Source organism: Arctopsyche grandis, chromosome 8 (assembly GCF_051622035.1).
Source record: "Arctopsyche grandis isolate Sample6627 chromosome 8, ASM5162203v2, whole genome shotgun sequence".
Classification (NCBI taxonomy): Eukaryota; Metazoa; Arthropoda; class Insecta; order Trichoptera; family Hydropsychidae; genus Arctopsyche; species Arctopsyche grandis.
This window is the reverse complement of record NC_135362.1, coordinates 6,132,703-6,154,009: the sequence shown is the minus strand read 5'-3', so window position 1 is coordinate 6,154,009 and position 21,307 is coordinate 6,132,703. Positions and strand designations below refer to the sequence as shown.

The window sequence follows — 21,307 nt, the reverse complement described above, 5'->3', positions numbered from 1 at the left end:
GATATCATTCACACACTGACCGTTGAGCGTAGCGTACTAAATGGTCTTTATCTCTTTCTCGTATATGTGTGGCACGTATACAAGGTGCTTCCCGCAAAAATTTTTGTTGATATTGCTCAATGTTTTTATGGTTCGGTGATAAATCTGGAACATCTGGCACCCAAAAACTCCATCTGAATCCATCCGAAATATTGTACTAACGAGAACTCGAGTGGCAGATATTCTGTATTCGCGATTTTTATAGCAACGATTGTCGCAAATTGCGCAATAATCCGTTAACTGTTTTTATTTCGTAATGATTAATTCGAATCATAGAGGTTTTGATGAGGAATACATAATATCCTTAGGAGTCTTTGCTTTGAAAGTTAGACTTTTTTACAAATGTACATCTATTTGTACTTATGAAATCACTGTAGGGGCTCTAAAACATGGCCGGGTTTGGGGTTCACCAGTGAGTTGGGACCGATTCGACCATGTTGATGGTCGAATTTGGTCGACTACTTTACTTTCTTCCCGCCCGTCACATTAAATAGTTCTGTTTACAACAATATCTTCGTTTAATTCCAAGCGCCCTCCATATTGGTGACCCCCACTGAGTCAAAGTTGACGTGGAGTCCCTTCGCAATCGCCATATTCGAAACCACAAGGAGCACCGAATGGTGGCCGAACTCCCCTGTTCCCCAGACCCCAAACAATAATATCGCCTGACGGTTGCCAAACTGTCGACTTATCAATGCCAGGCATTACACATCCACAACAAGGGAGCAGAAATTCGGGGGCGCGAGTGAGATGATGGACGGGGACGAAGTCAGGCACGATTTCACCACACACCATTTCACCATTTCATCAGCTACCCTTTACCACACTCGGAGCCAGAGCCAGAACCAGAGCAATATCACACACAAACAGCGGATGGCCCACGACCAACATATGTATATTTTTTTGTAACATTGTAATTTTACTTTTTCTCTGTATCGTTAGCACTAGGGGGGGATTACTCTAGGGGACTTTCGATTCAACCATGTTGGTGGCGAAATCATATTAAATAGTCGTGTTTACAACAATACCGTCGTTTCACTCTAACCGCCCCTCATATCACCACTATATGATTATGTTTGAAGATTTAATACTTTTTAAAAATTTATCTACGAAAAATTATTTTAGCTTGGGCGAAGCCGGGTGTAGCAGCTAATAAAAAATACTCACCGACTGAACTTCTTTGAACCAACATGTCAACGGATTAAGCTCATCTCACACCTTCTTGCATTTCAATTCATCTACCAGTGATTCACAACCACTATTTTTGGCACTGAAACAATACGAAAAGAGAATTATTACACATCTAAGATTTGCATATATATATTTTATCAATTTAATCATACAAAATGGCTGCCACCGTTCTAAAATTCATACCAAAAAAGTTAACTGTCTATTCTGTACATATTAAAACAGCAAGATACGTCTCAAAAGTTTGATTTAACTTTCAATCAAGTTGAAATTTAAGTACCTAGGCAATTCCAGGTACTTTTTATTTCTCATCATTGGCACTTGCTGTACAACAATAGAGCGAGATGGTGTAAAATTGAATAAGTGTGATTCAATGTAGACGAGTTACTAAATAATAAATTGAACTGTCAAAAGATGGCAGCCACATTTCAAGCACGGAAACTTTTTATTTATATAAATCGTAAAAAATATGAGTATCTTAAAAAGGTATGTATGTACATACATATATGATTAGATAATAAAAATATGTATGTACATATGTATGTATATGAAGTATGAAAGTAATACATTATTGATTATCTAATATATTTATTTTTTACATATATAACGGGAAGGCCTTACAGGTAAATCCCAATGCGCCTTCCTGGCCAATTACAAATACAAATGCAGCATTTTTATTACAAGTCGTTGAATTACGAGACACTGAAAAACTTGCAAATTAACGAGACATCTATGAATTGTACATAAATTTTATTGTACATCAATCAAACTTCAAATAGTGGTGACATAGTAGGTAGGAAGGATTTTAGCCAATTTTTTTCCGGGAACCGTTTCATCAATACAATGAAATCAGAGAAAATTGGCAAACTCTGATAGGAAATGATCGACCTGGAGTCACAAATCCAGGTCTGACCAACAGCATACTCCGAAAAATTCATTTTCATTCGAGGCCCGGACCCAGGGATCGAACTCGGCGCCTTCTTGACGCTAAGCAGAAGCTTAATTTCGAAAGAGACTTTGTATGTATGTAACATTCGTTCGTAGACGACGCATCTGATTTTTTTTCGATTTATAGGCGCCGATTTGATTTTTTTCGATTCGAATGATTTGAAGTCCCTGGGGGCAAAGGCGTCCGGGGACGCAGGCGCCGGATTCATAAAATTTTGTATCGAATCAGTATACATATATGTATAATTCGTATTGGTATTCATATAATTTCGAAAGCGACAGTATATATGTATGTTTGTTTGTTCGTGACAGTCAATTTAATAAAAAAAAATGAGTATTCAAATAAATTTATATAAAATAAAATCATTCAAATAAATTTAATAAATTTTTTACTATTATATTAGTCATGTTTAAGCGGTTTACATATATTACAAATACCGAGCGAAGCCGGGTAAAACCACCAATGTATAATAATTTTCGATATTTTCCTTTTGCAATGCATAGCATATGATAAGTTTAAAAATAGAAATCCATTAGCATTACATTATATGTATGTATGTATGTACCTTTCAACGAGTAGAAAGAAAATTTACGGGTAAAAGGAAAATTGATTTTTCGGTGGAAATGATTTTCGCCGGATCCTGTCCAATGTCCTGTGCAAAAATTTCCCATTTTCATCAGTCAGATAAAATAATCGCGGTCGTTATTATATGAAAGGTCAAAAAGTCGATGGTAAATCCAGAACTTTGAAGCACTAGGTATTAAGATGCCCGAAATAGAACCTCCCACGCGCTCCTTTTAGCCTCCCACACTCATCAGTTCGTCGGGATCCTTTCTACTTATATAATACACTCTTCAAAATGATTAAATTCCTATTTGCGTCCTTATTTTGATAAATATATATATATATATATATATATATATATATATATATATATATATATATATATATATATATATATATATATATATATATATATATATATATATATATATATATATATATATATAATACGTACATATAGGTAGAGCACCCAAAAAGTTCCCGAAAAGTAAATAAAATTTTAAAATTGTTTTATAAGGAATCTGCTTATCAACCAGCAGTATGGACTAGTGGTTAGCATATTATGTTTTCGAGTAGAGTGGTCACGGGTTCGATTCCCACTAAAGTCCCGCTGCTGGCAAGATCTTGGTTTGTGACTCCAGGTCGATCGTTTCTTATTAGAGTTTGCCAATTTTTCTGATTTTCATTGAAATCTCCTTTACTAACTCTCTTGCTAATCTCAAGTTATTCAGTGTCTTCAGGTTCGCCAATTGATTATAAAATGCTTCAAAAATGTCTCCATAGATGTCACTGTGGATATTTGTATGAATTCGCGTTGTATAAAATTGCATATGTATCATATATTGATTGTATTGTGTCTGTTTAAGTGCACTCGTCGCTATAAACGTGAGTATTCATGTCAATGAAATATAATTAAATAAAATCAGTATTAATCGTTATATATAATTTGGATCCAGAGAACAATAAAGACGAAAGCCACAGTGGAGACCGCCTACTTCAATTTCAGAAGAATCATACATACAATAGTTATTTTATTTACGTATTTATTTTATTCTATTATAGGTAAACCCAGTTTTACATTACAAATACAACCATATTTACATATGTAATATCATATAGACATCTATGGACACATTCGATATACAGCAAATCTTTGTGAGTAGCATATTTATAATAATCAACAATTTCAAAATGCTAGAAACTCAAATTTGCGAGAAAAAGAGATAGGTTGCCAATTTGGTGGAATCGTTTCAACAATGAAATCAGATAAATTGACAAACTCTGATAGGAAACGGTCGAACTGTAGTCACATACATATATTTATGTAAGGTCTGACCAGCAACACCGGGCCAGGGATTGAACCCATGACCCTTCAGTTGAAAGCATTATACGCTTACCACTTTGCTATGTTGTTGATTATAGTAAAAATGATAAATCAGACTCTGTAGATAATTTAAAACTAAAAATCTTGTGTTTTCGTGCGCGTCATGTGCGCTTTGTGCTTCTATGCGTGCGTTTTTTTTTTAATTTTGACGCAGCTTAAGGGTGGGAATATTATTAGTTAAATAGAACATACGTATTTATGTTTGTCTATAAATACTCTTGGTTCAGCTGTTTTTTTATTTAAATTTTAGCCCCCTAGTATATTACAAATATATAATATATGTAACCTTGTCAGTGTTGATTAATTTCTTGGGGTTGTATCGGTGTTTGAAATCGACGTTCGTTTCAGCGTTGATCTCATCATATAATAATAATAACGTCTTAATAGCATTAAACGGGCAATTGAATCGAATTAACCCTGAAGGAAGCCGTTCATCCAATTAATCGGTGCCTTTTGAAGTAGATTATATTTCAATAAGCCGGGAGTAATTCTTGTGCTTCGAGTGAAGCTACCTTCTTTGTCTGCTACGAAGTATGGGATTAGTAAGTGAGTAAATGTCGATGTACATATTTCCCGGTTGACTTTTCCGGGAAATTCGAGTTGTGATAGGATTATTTTTAGCGTGTAGCCAGTATTAATAAAAGCGATAAGCTCGTGTTTAAAGATTTGGAGTGGGATAAAATAAGAAAAAAATCCCAAGAAATTCATAAGACGTTTGATATACTTATATATAATAATGAGTTTTGTTTCATAACACAAGAAGGGTGGTGAAATTCATAGTGAAGAGGGATAGAAAACGGAATACGTGGGTGAGAAGTATGATAAGGGTAGTTTTGATGTAGTGGACAGAGTGTGGAGATAGAAATGGTAATGTGCGGGTCACTTAATGCGTCCTTTTGGGGTTAATATACAATTTTTAGTTTTTATAATCATATTATCATCTTGTAAAGAGAAAAAAATAGATTTGAGATATTCATAAAATATATGAAGTATGGAAATATGATATAGAGCGCATGCTTGGCATAACGAGGAGAGATAGAAAACGGAATACGTGGGTGAGAATTATGACAAGGGTAGTGGATATAGTAGAGAGAGTTAAGAGATTGAAATGGTAATGGGCGGGTCACTTGGCTAGAAGAATGGACAAAAGGTAGATAAAAGAAGTGCTGGAATACTACCCGAGAGAATGTAAAAGGGTGAAAGGAAGGCCACAAGGATGCAGGAAAAAAATATAATACACCTATTCAGGTGGATGAAATCAGAAAAATGTGTGAGGTGAGATGGATGATAGTTTCAATGAAAACAAAGACGAATGGAAGTGTGTCGGAGAGGCCTTCATCCAGCAGTGAATGGTGAATGGCTGTAAATGATGATGATATATGTACATAACCAGCAGCGTGGTCTATGTAGTGGTGGAGTGTTGTATTCTTTCGTGCAAGGTGTCACGGGTTCGATTCTCACTCGTCTCGTTGTTGGCCAGACCTTGGTTTGTTGAGGTCGATCGTTTCTTATCAGAATTTGCCAATTTTTCTGATTTTCATTGAAACGGTTCCTGTAAAATTGGCTATTCCTACCCAATTTTCTATTGCAAACCTTGAGTTATTGTTATATCTCAGGTTTCGCCAGATTTCTCTCCATAGATGTCTCTGTGGATGCTTATTGAATGTGAAAATTCGTGTTGGTACATGAAAAATGTTATTGTTCGTATTGTTTACGATGCTTTTAATGTCTGACCATAGATGTCAGGTGTTGTTTCGATTTACATGTGTATGTATGTAATAATTATGTACTTATTATATATAATTTCTTATATAATTTTTCGAGTCTTAATTTGTTTAGCACACTCGCCGCTTTGGAGCAATCTGTTAGGCGTGATTAATTGAAAAAAAAAATGGAAGTGTAGTATCATGGATAAATTTTTGAGAAATTTTAGATAAAATTACATTTTCGGAGCTTTTTTCTATATAAATCGTCAAATTTCGAGACAAAAAACCCGAAATTTGCATTAATGAACAAATTTGTATCATTTTTATACGAATCAGCGAAATTCGAGAAGCTGAAAAGTCGAAAATTGCGAAAAATGGGTAAAGGTTGCCAACTTGTTGGAACTGTTTCAATGAAAATCAGATAAATTGGCAAACTTTGATAGGAAACGATCGAACTGGAGTCACAAATCAAGGTCTGGCCGGCAGCAACCAGTAGGACTCGAACCCGTGAACATTATGTTCGAAAGCATATGCTCATAATACACTGAGTTTGATTAAGAAATTTTAAGTTAAATAATACTAAAAAAGTTCATATTTTAGAATTTTATACAAAGCTTCGTTTCATAAAGTTTACACCAACGTCTATGTAGATAAAATAATGAAATAAAGATTTTTCCAATTCATTCATTAAAGCATTAGAAAGTGATTTAATAATACTAATAAAAATGTTTCCTATCGCTCGACAGAAAGATTGAATAAGATATAAAAAGTTCCGGATAATTTCGAAAGAGCTTCGCAAACTTTTCTATACGTAATGAATTCTCGGAAGGTTTTCCCCAATCAGATACAAAATTCAAGAAATTTCCCTTTTTGTTTCCCAAGAATTTCTACATAATATACGATTGTAACAAAAGACATCGAAAAATAAATAAAATATTCTGATAATTATACAGGGAACGTTAAAAAGCTCAATTATGAAATTTCGCGGAAATTGTACGGGGCTTTGATCGTTTCAATTCCACCATATTTTTGATTGAAAAATTAAATTCTCCCAGAACGTCTTATACAATTTTCTATCAATGTGACGTCACCGCATTCAACATTTAAAAGCTGAAAATATAATATTAACATCCAAGAATCCGACTTTCACAAATGCCCACTAGACTAAAATAGATAAGCCATTGAATTTTATTATGAAAAGAGTTTGATTTTTCGCCCCTTTCCATAAGACCACCCCCACAAGCCCAAAGTCAAAGTCAAACAGGTAAATCGAGGTGCAAATGAGCACTCAAGTTCAAGCACGATAATATTATGTATAGTTGACGAAATCGATATGCCAACAGGCAACACAGCGCTTTGGATGATTCCATTTGTTATCGAGGGAATAAAATCTGGCACTTCAACTATGTACCACTTTTATGCTAGACCACTTTACATTGGAACTCCACACGTAGTACACACACCTCTATATTTAAAGCCGATTCGAAAGCTAATGTTAACTACTATGTATGTATGTATATAGTTTGTAGTAGAGTCTACTGTTATAGACCAACCCATGACTTTATCTATGTATTTGAGGAATATAAGGACACAAAACAGAATTCGATATTGAACCATACAGACACATTCACACATACCGGCAGCATTATGAAATATGTACTAATAGCTAATGACAGCATTTTCGATACAAATTGAGCGCAAATGTATGGAAACTTGCACAAGACAAAAGTTCTACTTCCGGTTGTCGGATTTTGTTCAATTATTACTTAAAATCACTACCAGTATTATACACAATAAATATCAATAATATTAAAATAATTTAAAAGATCAAAATAAAATAATGAAATATTGTTTAAAAAAAAAAAACTACAGCTCTAAGTTAGTACATAAAAAATACAAATATAAATTTTCAGCTTAATACGTTCGGGGGTGTGGACAGAATAGTGGCCACATTTTAGACCTTTCTAAGGGGAAAAAATCCCACTTCCAGTTTATTAAATTTAGTGATTTTTTTATTTTTATCACGTTTATACAAGAATTATACTTGAATTTTTTTGTGAAGAGCCCATAAATATGTTAAAGTGGTCCAAAAAATAGTGGAAGAAAAATCGAACAAGAGTAAACCTCCACTTCCGGTTGACGGATGCGTACCAAATTTTATATATAACTTGGTTTTCAGCTTAAAATTTTTAAATGAACCATGTATGATGCATTACGAAGTCTTTGTTTTCGATTGCAGCATCAGATATAGAAAAAAAAGCTTTCCAACATTTGGACTGAGTCTGCAACTGCGTAAGGTGATTTATTGATGCTGGCTGCAGTTGCAAAACACTCTATTAATATTACATACATATATAGTACGATCCGATGTAGCGTGAGACTTACCAGACCAACATGCTGTCGCATTCGTGCATGTGTTTAAACATTGTAAGGACGTAAAATAATTTCTTTAGTTTTATTAAATTATTTCTTATTTAATTATATGTATAATACCAGTGTTGTGCTAAGGTAATTTATAGGCACGCGCACGTATTAATAGTAAAAATCTGAGTGCGCGCATTACACACTCGCCGGTCCAACCCGTTCACCCGTTCGAAGTGATGAATGAATGTGCGTGCGTGTCTCTTCGTGGATGTGTGTATATGTGTACGCTCCCGCGCAGCGCATCTGACACTGACGTCACCCGTCACTCAATATCAAGAGCACATTTCAGACGCTCCACACTACCCCACTTCCCCACGTCTCGACACGGTCGGTCATCACGACACATCCCTATGCATAACGTATACTCCTGGTATTCTAAAATTTGTTTTTTTAAAGTCCACGCATCCACCATATACATACCCACATACCCAAAAACATACCCGTTTTTATATACGTATACTAGCTGAATCCGGCATGCGTTGCAATGCCACAATAATGCATGCAATTCCCGTTCCCGTTTCAAGTGATGGTTGGAGCTCAACTAACGTCTCTTCAAAGCCGTGTCTTCATTAACCAAATGGTAACGTGGTTACCAACAAACACATTTCCTTGACTACACAATGGCGCTTCAAACTTTCGCGTCGGTAGAATCGTAATTACTAATATTATTATTAAGAAGTTTTTTATTCACATAAAGCTTCCCGGACATGCATACAACAAATCTTGAAAGTTCCATCGTAATCGGTTGAGTGATTTAGGAGCCTATACGAAACAGACAGACAGACAAATAGACATTCAATTTTATATACCTATATATACGTAGATATATTATTACAATATAATTCAATGCAAGGTTTTTAATAATATTACTGTAAGCTTTGCTGTCAATAACATAACGTTGACAATTACTTTTATAGACGATAAATAAATTATTCCATAAATAAATAAATATTATCAACAACTTACGTATTAAAATTTAATTAATGTAAATATTTCAAAATACGTAACACGAACTCAAAAATTAGAAGTCAAATTCTACCGACCGCTACATATACGCACGAACAATGTTTTATTTCTTAACCAAAATGCAATGCGAAACTGAAACGAAATGTAATTGACCATCGCAGGTCGAGTGGGGTCTCACGCTAGATCGGTTCGGCCATAATAATAAAAGTAAAATAAATTGAAACATAAATATTAGATAATTCTATTACATATATTTCTATAATACCTATATTATACATATGTAGCGACATAGTTACACATGTAGTGAGTGGGCCGTTTGTATTATATAATGTCAGATTTTCCTTTCTAAATTACCTGCTTATTATCCCAAAACGTGTGTGGGAAATGGGTTGCCGTTGTTGTTGTTGTTTTTGGCGCTAAGTTGCGCAATCCCACAGATTCCCAAGCACGCGCGAATAATAATTAATTGCGCGATTGCGAAACTCTCCAGTGGCCGACCGACGAAAATTCCAAAATTTTCACCGAGTTGCGTAAAATCTTACACACACACACATGCATAGTATATCGTCCGAATTAATTATTGCGCAACTAATTAGCGCGGGATAATCTCGCGCGAGTAATTAAAATTAAAAGGGAATCGAGGTGCAAAATTAAAACGGTTCAATTATGTATGTATATGTTAGATATAATTGCCTGCTTCGTTTGTGAGGTTGCTGAAATTTCAGTTAGTTGGTTAAAATGTTTCGAAATGGATAATAGGCAAACTTTCAAGGCTAGATGTGTCCTATATATGCGCATTGTTTAAAAGTGTGTAGTATTCAAAATAAATTATTAATGATTGCATTGCAAAAAAATCTATCTAAGAGATTCAATATTGCAACCGAATGGATCATAAGAGTTGATTGAGAATTATATCATCACATGTTACAGTGAAAGCATATTTCAAGTGAAAATGTATCAAACAATGAATTTACAACGTTTAACTGTATAAATTGAACCCTAACAACCCAATCTTAAATTAATAGGGCCGACCCTTACTTAACCTAACCTATCCTAACCCTTAAATAATACCAACCCTAACAATATAATCTTAAATGAATAAAACCAACCTTGAAAATGTAATGTTTATGATTTCACTGAAACGTCAATGAAAATATATTTTCACTTGAAATATAATTTCACTGTGACATATACATACATAATATTGCTATTCTGTCTGTCTTGGGATAATACTATGTAATAGTCGTTTCGATTCGACATACATATTTATTTATTTATTTTATTACATTTTATACCAGGAAGGCCTTACAGGTAAACCCCAATGCGCCTTCTTGGCCAATTACAAACAATACAGATTTTTTTATTATACAAGTCGCTGAATTAAGAGACACGGAAAACTCGAAAATTAACGAGACATCTATGAATTGTACATACATTTTATTGTACATTAATCATACTCAAATAGGTGACATAGTAGGTAGGAAGGATTTTAGCCAAATTTTAATCGGGAACCCTTTCAACAATGAAATTAAAGAAAATTGGCAAACTCTCATAGGAAACGATCAACCTGGAGTCACAGATATCCAGGTCTGACCGGCAGCACTACAGATATACGCAGAAAAATTCTTTTCAATCGAGGTCAGCTCGTGGGATCGAACCCGGCGCCTCTCGGTGTTAGGCAAAAGCTTAACGACCGAGCTATGTTGCTGGATAATATACTCTTGGACTCCAGGTAGATCGATTCCTTTCAGAGTACAAAAATTTATCTGATTTCATTGAAATTATTACACCAAACACCAAAAAAACCTTTCCTGTCTGTCGAAAATTCAAGTTAATAGCATCTCAAATTTGCTGATATTATAAATGTGTAAAATGTTTGTATTTTTTACAATATTAGTATTACCAAATCTTTTCATAGATGTCTCTATGATATTGGATAAACATTATTGTTGTTTATCGATGCTTTTAATATACTTAAGTGTATAAATAAATATAGTTTTGGCCATTTGGTGCCAAAACTGAATGTTATGCTATGGTAAAAATGAAATAAAAATATTGTAATTTAAATTACTTTTATATAATATGTGTATGTATATTTGTATGTAATACTCATTCGAGACACCCGATAAATAAAGTTTTCGCAAAACTAATAATGGAAAATGTGATTGATAAAATAATGACATTTCGCAAATATTATATTGTAATTTGATATACCCGATTATTCTCAGCAAAGCACGCAAGCGAGACAGAACCTTACAACCTTTTCAATTAACGATCGATTCCACGTTGATTTGTCGCACGTTAACGGGCTTTTAACGATACGTATATACATATTTATTTTTTGTTTTGTTTTACTTACCTCTGTGTATAAAAGCTGTGAAGCGACTTTCATTTGAAGGCGTTTCATTTGGATCCTGAACCAACCCCTACGCAACAATATTTTTTCTTAAGGTGGAGGGGGAGGACGAAGGATAATTTTAATTTAACGGGATAAGGTCCATTTATATTAGCACAATAGAGACCGGCAACTGCTCTGTTCTGGATGTTCTGGATACTTTCATATTCGTAATAAACATTTCAATGGATATTTAAGGTATGTATTTAAAACAGCCAAACGCACGTATAAACGACAGAACTTGAGGAGTTGGAGCATAGATAAACTCCGAATCGATACTAACGCTCGGTTTTTCTTAAAAGCAACGTCCGGTAATTTTACTTTTTCCGAGAAAAACCGGTGGAAAGCGCGAGCCATTAACGGGTCCGGTACACGTGTACCAAACCGACATCATTAGCATATTCAAATCTAAGAATCACTTATACGAAACAACAAAAAGTGTATACATATGTACGTACATACCTATTCCATTTCCCTATGTAATACATTTATCAATTCCGATAGTAATTTATGACTATAATTTATTTAGAGATTAGACAGTTGTTGTGTTGAAAGTTCAGTCGACTGGCTAATTTTCATCGTACGGAAGTATGTAAATAGGTTTTTGTGCTCTTTTTCCTATTATGCTGTAGATTAACATTAGAATAATATAATACTATGATTACTAACCAAATTAAATTAAATTGTAAAATAGAAAATGATCAGTAGATCAGTAGTCATTAAAATAGATATAAGATGTATTGTGAACATAATTTCGTAATAATAAAAAGCATTTAAAAATCAAAAATCGTACGGAAGTGAGTTTGTTATTTTCATACAATATTTTATCGTACAAGTCAGATATTGTGTTCTTTATATTATAAAAAAAATATTTTCACGGAAGTTCTACGCTTTAAATAAACGATTGTGTTTTGATTTGAATGATGTATTTTTTTGTTTGCTTTACATTTTGTGTATTAAATCGTCACGTAAATGACATTAGCCGTTCAGTGACCGAACTTTAATATAAATTATATGTCATACATATATACATATATTAAACATGGTAATAACAGTAAATTTTATTTTAGACGATAAAAGTTAAGTAATACCTATCGTTCACGGTATCCGGACATGTACCCCCTGAACACATACCCCCGGTCAAAAATCCCCAAAAAACCCCCGCCATGGATAAAAATGGTTTAAAAATAGTAATAAACAATTACTAATTAATAATAAAGAAAAGTAATAAATACGAATAAATTGAGCGTGGTAGAGCATATTGAATTTCATTTAATATACAATATTTAATTTCAATTTATTGTTGTAAATAGAATAAATATCAATATTTTTCAAGACTTTTTAGTCACCAGTCAGCGTTTGCGTTCTGTGGTATTATAATAGAAGTATTTATTATTGTTATATTAATATTATTACATTTAAAATATTTTTGGACTATTCATGATGGAATTTGTAAAATCGAGAAAAGGAAAACAAAAAGGGATTAAAATACAATTGATTTTAGAGTTTTGTATATTTTAAATTATTATTATTGATTACTGATTTTTTTTATTATTGATTATTGATTATTTATAAAGAGTCTGATATATGTATTATTAATATCTGTATTTTTCTGGCTGAAATAAATTAGCATTGATACTGAATTTTTATTAAAGACACTGTCAATTTTTATAAAATATTTTTTATATTCAAATAAATTTATATAAAATATTTTTTATATTCAAATAAATTTATATAAAATAAAACTATTCAAATAAATTTAATAAAATGTTTACTTTTAGATTAGTCATGTTTAAGCGGTTTATATTACAAATACCGAGCGAAGCCGGGTAAAACCACTAGTAAAGTAATAAGTACAATAATTTATTCTTTTAATATGAAAATAAAATTTTAAATTAAGATTTGATTTTAATTCTGACCACATTTTTATACAGAAATTTCAAAAACATATGAAATATGTTAGCACTAAATGAGCACTCGTCCGCTTCGTCGAATCGAAAGCAATACAATTATTTCAATTAAAATTTATTCCGATTCAATAAATTGTAAAGTAAACAACGCAAGTGCTAATTTATTAAAATGCATTCAATATTCCTTCATGGAACTAAACGAACCATGAATGACAAGGTATAATTTCCGAGAAAAATCGCAACAAATAAAGAATGCATTTATCAATGAAAATTAACAATTCAAATAGCGAAGTTGCAAATCGGATAAAGCGCCGGTTAAATTGAATCGAAAGCGCTTAATTCAAAATTTATTCAAACATGAAAAGTTGTGTCGGAAAACTCACCTTGAATCAGCTCGGTCGTACAAATTTCTTAATAAAATTAACATAAACACCCCCGCGCACGTTCAAAACGAACCTAAAATGTATATGTACATACGTATGTATGTGTACATATATACGTATGTAATTACGAAAAAGACGAAGCTTTCAAATGTAACAAAAATGAATATGTGTGTGTAATAAATAGTACACTATTATAATATAAATAAAAGTAATAACGCAAGTCGTTGATAAAGCGTAATTTATTACGGCGAACTCTGAATCAATTAATTATAGCATTCGTATGCGATAAACAAACGGGTGTTTACACGTTTATTGTGAAAATTTTAGAATTTTCCGCGAAAAGCGTGATAAAAAATTCAACAGCGAACGTTCGCGCTGCAAACCATTTTTTAGTGTTAATTTTTTTATATTTATTTAGTATATAATAAATAAGGTATATAATACGATAATTTGATGAAATCTGTACAGAAAGTCGTCAAACTCGGCTATAAGTTAAACACTAATACAGTTTAAAACATTCAATAAAATTTTTACGACTCGGTTCTAAAACGGTAAACGTCACATTATATGTAGATAGTATAATGGGTTTCTATTTTAATATTTAATTTAGCGATAAATTTTTCAATTCAATTTTATTGTGGATTAGCTCGATTTGTTTAAGGCTACGTGCACGATGGCGCGACGGAATATGACTGATTTGAACTAAAGTGAAGATTTTTATGCTATTTAGATTTATTGAGTATGCAAGTAACCTAAAAAATACATTTAGTTTTAATCAAATCCGTGATGTGTATCAAAAGTTTTAATTATTATTCTAACACTTTCACATATTCTTTTTACCGATATTATTTTCTTCTTGCTTACACAGTATTTTTGGAATAAAAAAAGTTTGAAAATCACAATTGTTTCTGTAGTTATTTTAAGAAGACAGTTTGAGAATAATTCTAGGAAAATCAATTTTTTTGATACCATAAAAATACTTGGTTTTTTTTTTTTAAGCAAAAATATCTCAAAGCGATATTTTTACAAATATTAAGTGCACAGGATCTTTAAAAAATCTAAAACACAGATGAAACTGTTCTCAAGGATTCACTTGATGATTTGGGATACTAAACAAACATATCTCAACCAGCTGCGTGGACTAGTGGTTAACATATATGCTTTCGAACATATGTAGTGGTCACGGGTTCGATTTACACTGGTTGCTGCTGGCCAGACCTTGTTTTGTGACTCCAGGTCGACTGTTTCCTATCAGAGTTTGCAAATTCATTTGATTTTCACTGAAACGGTTCCAACAAATTGGCAACCTTTACCCATTTCTCGCAATTTTCGACTTTTCAGCTTCTCAAAATTTACTGATTCGTATGAAAATGCTGCAATTTTTTTCATAAATGTCTCGAAAATTTCGTGTTTATATAAAATTGACAATTTATATTAAAAAATGCCCTGAAAATGTAATAAAAATTTATCCAGATTTCTCTATGATGCTTTGTTAAAATTATTCTAAAAATTGTATATCGATAAATTAAAAATCCATACAAGTCCGGACGAGTGAAATTTGTCGCAATTGGTCCGTTTATACATTGTCCGGGTACGGTCCGAGGATTTTCCGGCTTTGATGTGCAAGGCAAATTCGGACACATTACAGATGGGTCTACGTGACGAGCTAGAATGTTGAATTACAGAAAACACAAATATCGAAAGGCAAAGATCGAGAATCGAAAGATCTTAAGTCGAAAGATCAAAAAAAAGGGTGCATGGTAAACGGTACATACTCACGTACATACTCGCTTAATTTGCGCGAGCAGGATACAACAGGAACAAGAGGAACAGGCTTTTCCTCCCGTATTCTGCGCGCGCACATTAATACGGGAGGAAAAGCCTGTTCCTCTTGTTCCTGTTGTATCCTGCTCGCGCAAATTAAGTGAGTATGTACCGTTTACCATGCACCCTTTTTTTTGATCTTTCGACTTAAGATCTTTCGATTTTCGAACTTTGCCTTCCGATATTTGTGTTTTCTGTAATTTAACATTCTGGCTCGTCACGGAGACCGATTACAGATGTATTACAGTCGGTATCACGCGACACCCCAAATACGACATTGACCACTATGTCTCATTAGAAAATTTTCATTTTATTTTTTATTTTTTGACATTTCCGGCACAGTATGAGACAAGCCGTAGTCGGTCTGGAAGAGAGTCATCAACCTGCGTTGACCGTGAATGGTCGGTTGTTGGTCGCCGAGGTCGGAAAATCGCGTGCCGGCGTCGCAGCGTATGCTAATGAAAGGAAAACTCGACACGAATAATACGATTTAAAAAAAAAGTCTCGCAATCTCGACACGGCCACTCGCCATCGAACACCCGACTAATGATAGCCCGAGACATTGCCCGTGATTTTAGGTACTTTTCTATTCTGTGATCGTACCACCTAATGTGCATGTGTGTTATTCCAAATCGACGGTCATTACGGTCAGAATGAGGCCAGAGGAGAAAAGAAAACATTACTGTTATTACATTTTCAGTTTCAGTATATACTTATGAATGGGGGATCAATGCTTTATTATAATATAATAATTTATACATATGTATAATAGTTTGTAGGACGATGTACTGACTGCAGAAAGTTTCGTAGTTTAAATTCTTGGAATACCGAGAAACTATTTCGCTTAAATTATGGGCTCCGTGTAGTTTTCTTAAGTGTATGTCTGCAAGTACACGTATACATACATACATACATATATGAGCCGTTATATGTGAAAGATGTTAAAAACAAAATAAATCTCTTAAAATTATTTTTAACACACCCATGTACATATTTACATATTCTAACCTGGAAATTGCATGCTTTAAATAATATTCCGTTACAATAATAGAAGTGCCTTTACCAATAAATTGCCCGTGTCAATAATACGCGGTAGGTCTCCATAGCTAGGCTACAACGCACAGAATATAATCAGGGTCATCACATATTCACTACAGAAATTGAAGTTTTATTTTGATATAGATTTATTTGGAGTGATGGGCGTTGGCGGCCAATCCGTTTCTTTTCTCAGTTGGCGGATTATTTTTATCCACTTTTTTTGTATTTGTCTGTCCTTGGGAACTCTTAAATTAACGTGTAATGTATAGTTTCAACTAAAATATGTATAATATAAGATGAACGATGTTTATATTAATTAAACTTAAAAAAATTGGTTATTAATATAATTGAGTATGAGTATTGAGCCACCAAGGGAAATGTTTTTACATTTATTTAAAAATATTTTTTACATTTATCTGGTGCCACCCCTAAAATTTTATGTAGAATGCGGGCGATCGCCATGACACTTTTAAAAACTGTTAATTTAATAATATGTTACTTAAATGATCATTTTAATTATTTAAATGTATCCCGTGTTGTTTATGGTGTTTTTGAATGCATTGTGCAATTTTTAACGATGCACTTGCCCATTTTGAGAGTAATATAAACAGATAAGTTTTTACCGGACATACGTCGAGCACCAAATACAGCTGACGCTAAAATTATTTGAAAAGGTCTGTGGACATTCCTCACTTGACAACAATATGACGCCTAAAGCCACTTCTATTATTATAACATTTCTCTGATTCCGTTAGTCAAAGACATTACTAACAAACTAACCAGTAGATTCCATGATAGAATTGTTTAATATGAAAAAAATGGTAAAAACTACCTACCTACCTACATATAAACAATATAAAACACCAATAGAAAAATTAATTAATTAATTAAATAAATTCTCAATAGATGGCGCTAAGTGCTCAGAGACTCTCCTAGAGGAAAAAATGGTAGCAAACAGTATATATAGAAGTTTTTTTCATTCACACAGACACACAGACAGAATAGCGATATTATATATGTATATATGATGTGATGATCTTTGAGTCGCAAAATCAGATATTATTACTAAATGGTTTCTAGCCTCAAAAAGGTTAAAAAGAAACCCGGGTTTGTATGAATAAATAAACCACGCTTATTACTTACCGTAGAAAACAAATTGCACACTTTAAGAGTGCAAGCTTTTGTATTTATGGCCGTATTATTCAAAACCTACTAACACTTCTAGAATATTTACATAAACGAAACGAAAAATAAATTAAATTTTCCATCACTTATTAAAATACAAATACATATGTATGTTTAAACATTCCAGGAAAAACCACAAAAGATTCGGAAAGTGTATACCATTATATATTACATAGATATAAATTGTACATATTATACATAGAACAAAACCGCAACGAGTTCGAAACATACAAACAAACGTAATGGTATAATTAATACAGAATACCTAGAATATATGTACACACGTACATAAATAACTGGTACTTATAAAGCATTCGTTACGTGCATATTCAGAGAGCGGAAAAGCTTTACCGAAAATTTTATGATACGCAAACTTTTCCGAGAAAGAAATCGTTGAGAATTTTCTCATTAATATTTCCTTCGGAAATTTAATTAAAATTTACGCAGCGGAAACAATGCGTGTAATGTTGGGATTCGTCGATGTAAATCGACGAAATATTACACAACAGCCTTCTTAAGTACTATTACACACATAAATATATATGTATAAATACATATATTACTGCATAAGTGAAATCGAAAAATGATTTTAGTATTCGTATGTATAGGGTGTGTTGCATAAGTAACAATATAGAAAATTAAATGGATGAAGAAATATTTATGCATGGAAAAAATTCATATTACTTACCTGACTGTGTACTGAGTAATCTAGGAAATTTTATGTAACCGTTTTCCACACAAAATTTCCGTACTCGCAAAGAATATTTTATAAGAGCAGAAAAACATTTCAATTTTCATTTCTGACCACCTAATTGATTATTTTTGTCGTTTTTCAAACGTTCCACGGTATTGTTTTTCATATACAATTACATGTATGCTAAATATTTTATCGTCAATAAGATCTCGCAACCCATCAACCAATGATGTATTTACTGAAAGTACACGAAGTGTATAAATGTTTAGCGGATTTTTCCGTCCTCCAATCGGATCTGGCAGGTTGACGGATCGACAGTTAACTTATTTTGTTTCTACTTCGATCTCGGAAACTTTTCTTAACGTCCACGCTATATTATGTTACTTAATTAAAACAGTTAATTATATGAAAATAATAATAATAATGTAAAAACGGACGCGATATATGTTTGTATGTTTGTGACGGACGCGTGGAAACACAGCCAATCGGAGTCACAGAGGCGCACAGCCAATCAGAGTCAAGTGGTCCACGTGGTCAAGTGGTCGAGGAGATGCGGGAAAGCGGGGTAGTGGGAAGTGGGGGGTGTGGAGCGGGTGTGAACGGGTTGGACAGGTGAGCGTGTAATGCGCCCATTTTTTACGATTAATACTTGCGCGCGCGCCTATAAATTACCTTACATTATGTTTATATACTAGCTGAACCCGGCATGCGTTGCAATGCCACAATAACGCATCCAATTCCCGTTCCCTTTCCCATTTGTCGGAAAAACGCAGGCAGCGAACACGTTGGTCGCTCGTTGCAATGACACTCATTCCCGTTTTCTCCATTTCTGATCCCGTTTTTGGGCGATTTTTTTTCACAGTAATCTTCCCGGACATGCATACAACAAATCCTGAAAGTTCCATCGTAATCGGTTCAGTGGTTTAGGAGCCTATTCGAGACACACAGACAGACAGAAATTCATTTTTATTTATGTCTATAGATAACATGTAACTTTATTTTAATTCGTGTATCAATTCCGTTCCAAAACCACCCGTTAAAAACAACCGACACAACACTAGTATGTATGTGTAGATAAATACAGTACCACGGTCACCAAAAAATAGTATTTCGACAAATTATTAATATCTCCAAATAAATTGGCGATATGAATATATGCGAAATATCTATGATTTTTTATTTAGGGTCATATTTAAAATCGGTAATTTATAAAAATTGTCGATTGCATATATATACATACATACATACATATGTATATGTAAGTAGGAAAGATTTTTTAACGTGTGAGTGTGTGGCTAACGAACCAGCATGGTGTGAAGCGTGTATGAGGAGATTTGGAAATAGGTTAGTAAATGATGCAGGAGTTAAAAATGTTGAAAACCTGTACATTGATATAGTGAAAATATTAAGGATGTTTTTTTTATTCAGACTAAAACTACTTACTGAATTTAAATTATCATTTTTTGAATTAGGAAAAATTTATGTTATTTGAGATCGTTACTGAAAGCATACTCGGGATTTATTGAAATGAAAATGTCTTTACGCGCGGTTGAGTGAATCCGATTTATGCGGCTGAACGTGTAAAGAAACGTTTTAAAGGGATATTCCATGAAACTATGGAATGTAGAATGGAATGGTGGAGATGTTCCCCCGCCTTGAAGATTATCTCATAAACGATCTTCACAGTTTGAAAAAATAAAGCTTCTTTGAATTAAAAGGAAATGCTCAGAGAGTTTCTTTCTACTTACTGAAGGCGATAAATTTGAGATAAGTAATTGTTCTAGAAAGTGGATTTGAAGACCAGTATCTGAATTGATTAAATATCCATTAGAAGTGTAGTCATCGAAAAACGGTTAAATAATAAACAGGTGAACGGATTATTTACTACAAGAATGTTGCTTGTAGTTTCTGTTATTTTATATTTTTATTGTTATTTACTATTGGTTATACAATTTTATTTACTATTAGAGCGAAATCTTGCTGTGAGCAATCCTCATGTGACCAATAATCATAGAATCAATAAATCGGACCCAATCAATCAAATAATTGTAAAATATGTGCAATCAGCTGTATGATTAAGTCCAACAGTTAGAAAAAGCTACTAGCGACTAAAAGGTTCCAGGTTTGTGCCCTACTTAGATCTCAAATGAAAATATTAAAGTTTGTAAATTTATTTGATTCAATCGTTGAAACGGTTCCTCACAATTTGGCTACCCTTTCGTCACAATTGTTTGATTGTATATACGTACATTTGTTATTTAAAATTTATGTATGTACATACATACATACATACGTACATATTAGGGTTTCTGACCCGGGTCGACCCGGGACAGACATTCCCAGAATTTTTGTTGTCCCGTGTCCCGGGAATTCTTATTTCGGTTCCCGGGAATTGGATTTAAATAAATCTTGAAAATATACATTTTCACGTCTGAAATAATAAATCAAATACATAAATAATTGTAAAATATTCTCAAAAGGTTTGTTGTTTAGCACTAAGTACAGCGCATTCCCCGAACGTGGAAGTTTTATGAGCCTAATGCCCAAAATCGTTTCTTATAATTCTATTTTTGGAAAATCTCAATACCGAAGGACTTGACCTTACCGATAAATTATTCCGAGAATTGAAAATTAAAATCGAAGAAAGAGGAAGCCTGA

The 21,307-nt window shown here is 33.2% G+C and overlaps 1 protein-coding gene across 1 annotated transcript in view; it reads right to left on the bottom strand.

Annotated features, from left to right (window-relative positions):
• Positions 1-21,307, bottom strand: part of LOC143916175 (serine/threonine-protein kinase NIM1) — a 102,496-nt gene that overhangs the window by 9,755 nt on the left and 71,434 nt on the right. The window contains exon 3 of the mRNA XM_077437137.1: positions 1,207-1,309. Within this exon, the coding sequence (XP_077293263.1) occupies positions 1,207-1,231 (25 nt within the window). The 5' untranslated portion in view covers positions 1,232-1,309. The remainder of the gene's footprint in view (positions 1-1,206; positions 1,310-21,307) is intronic.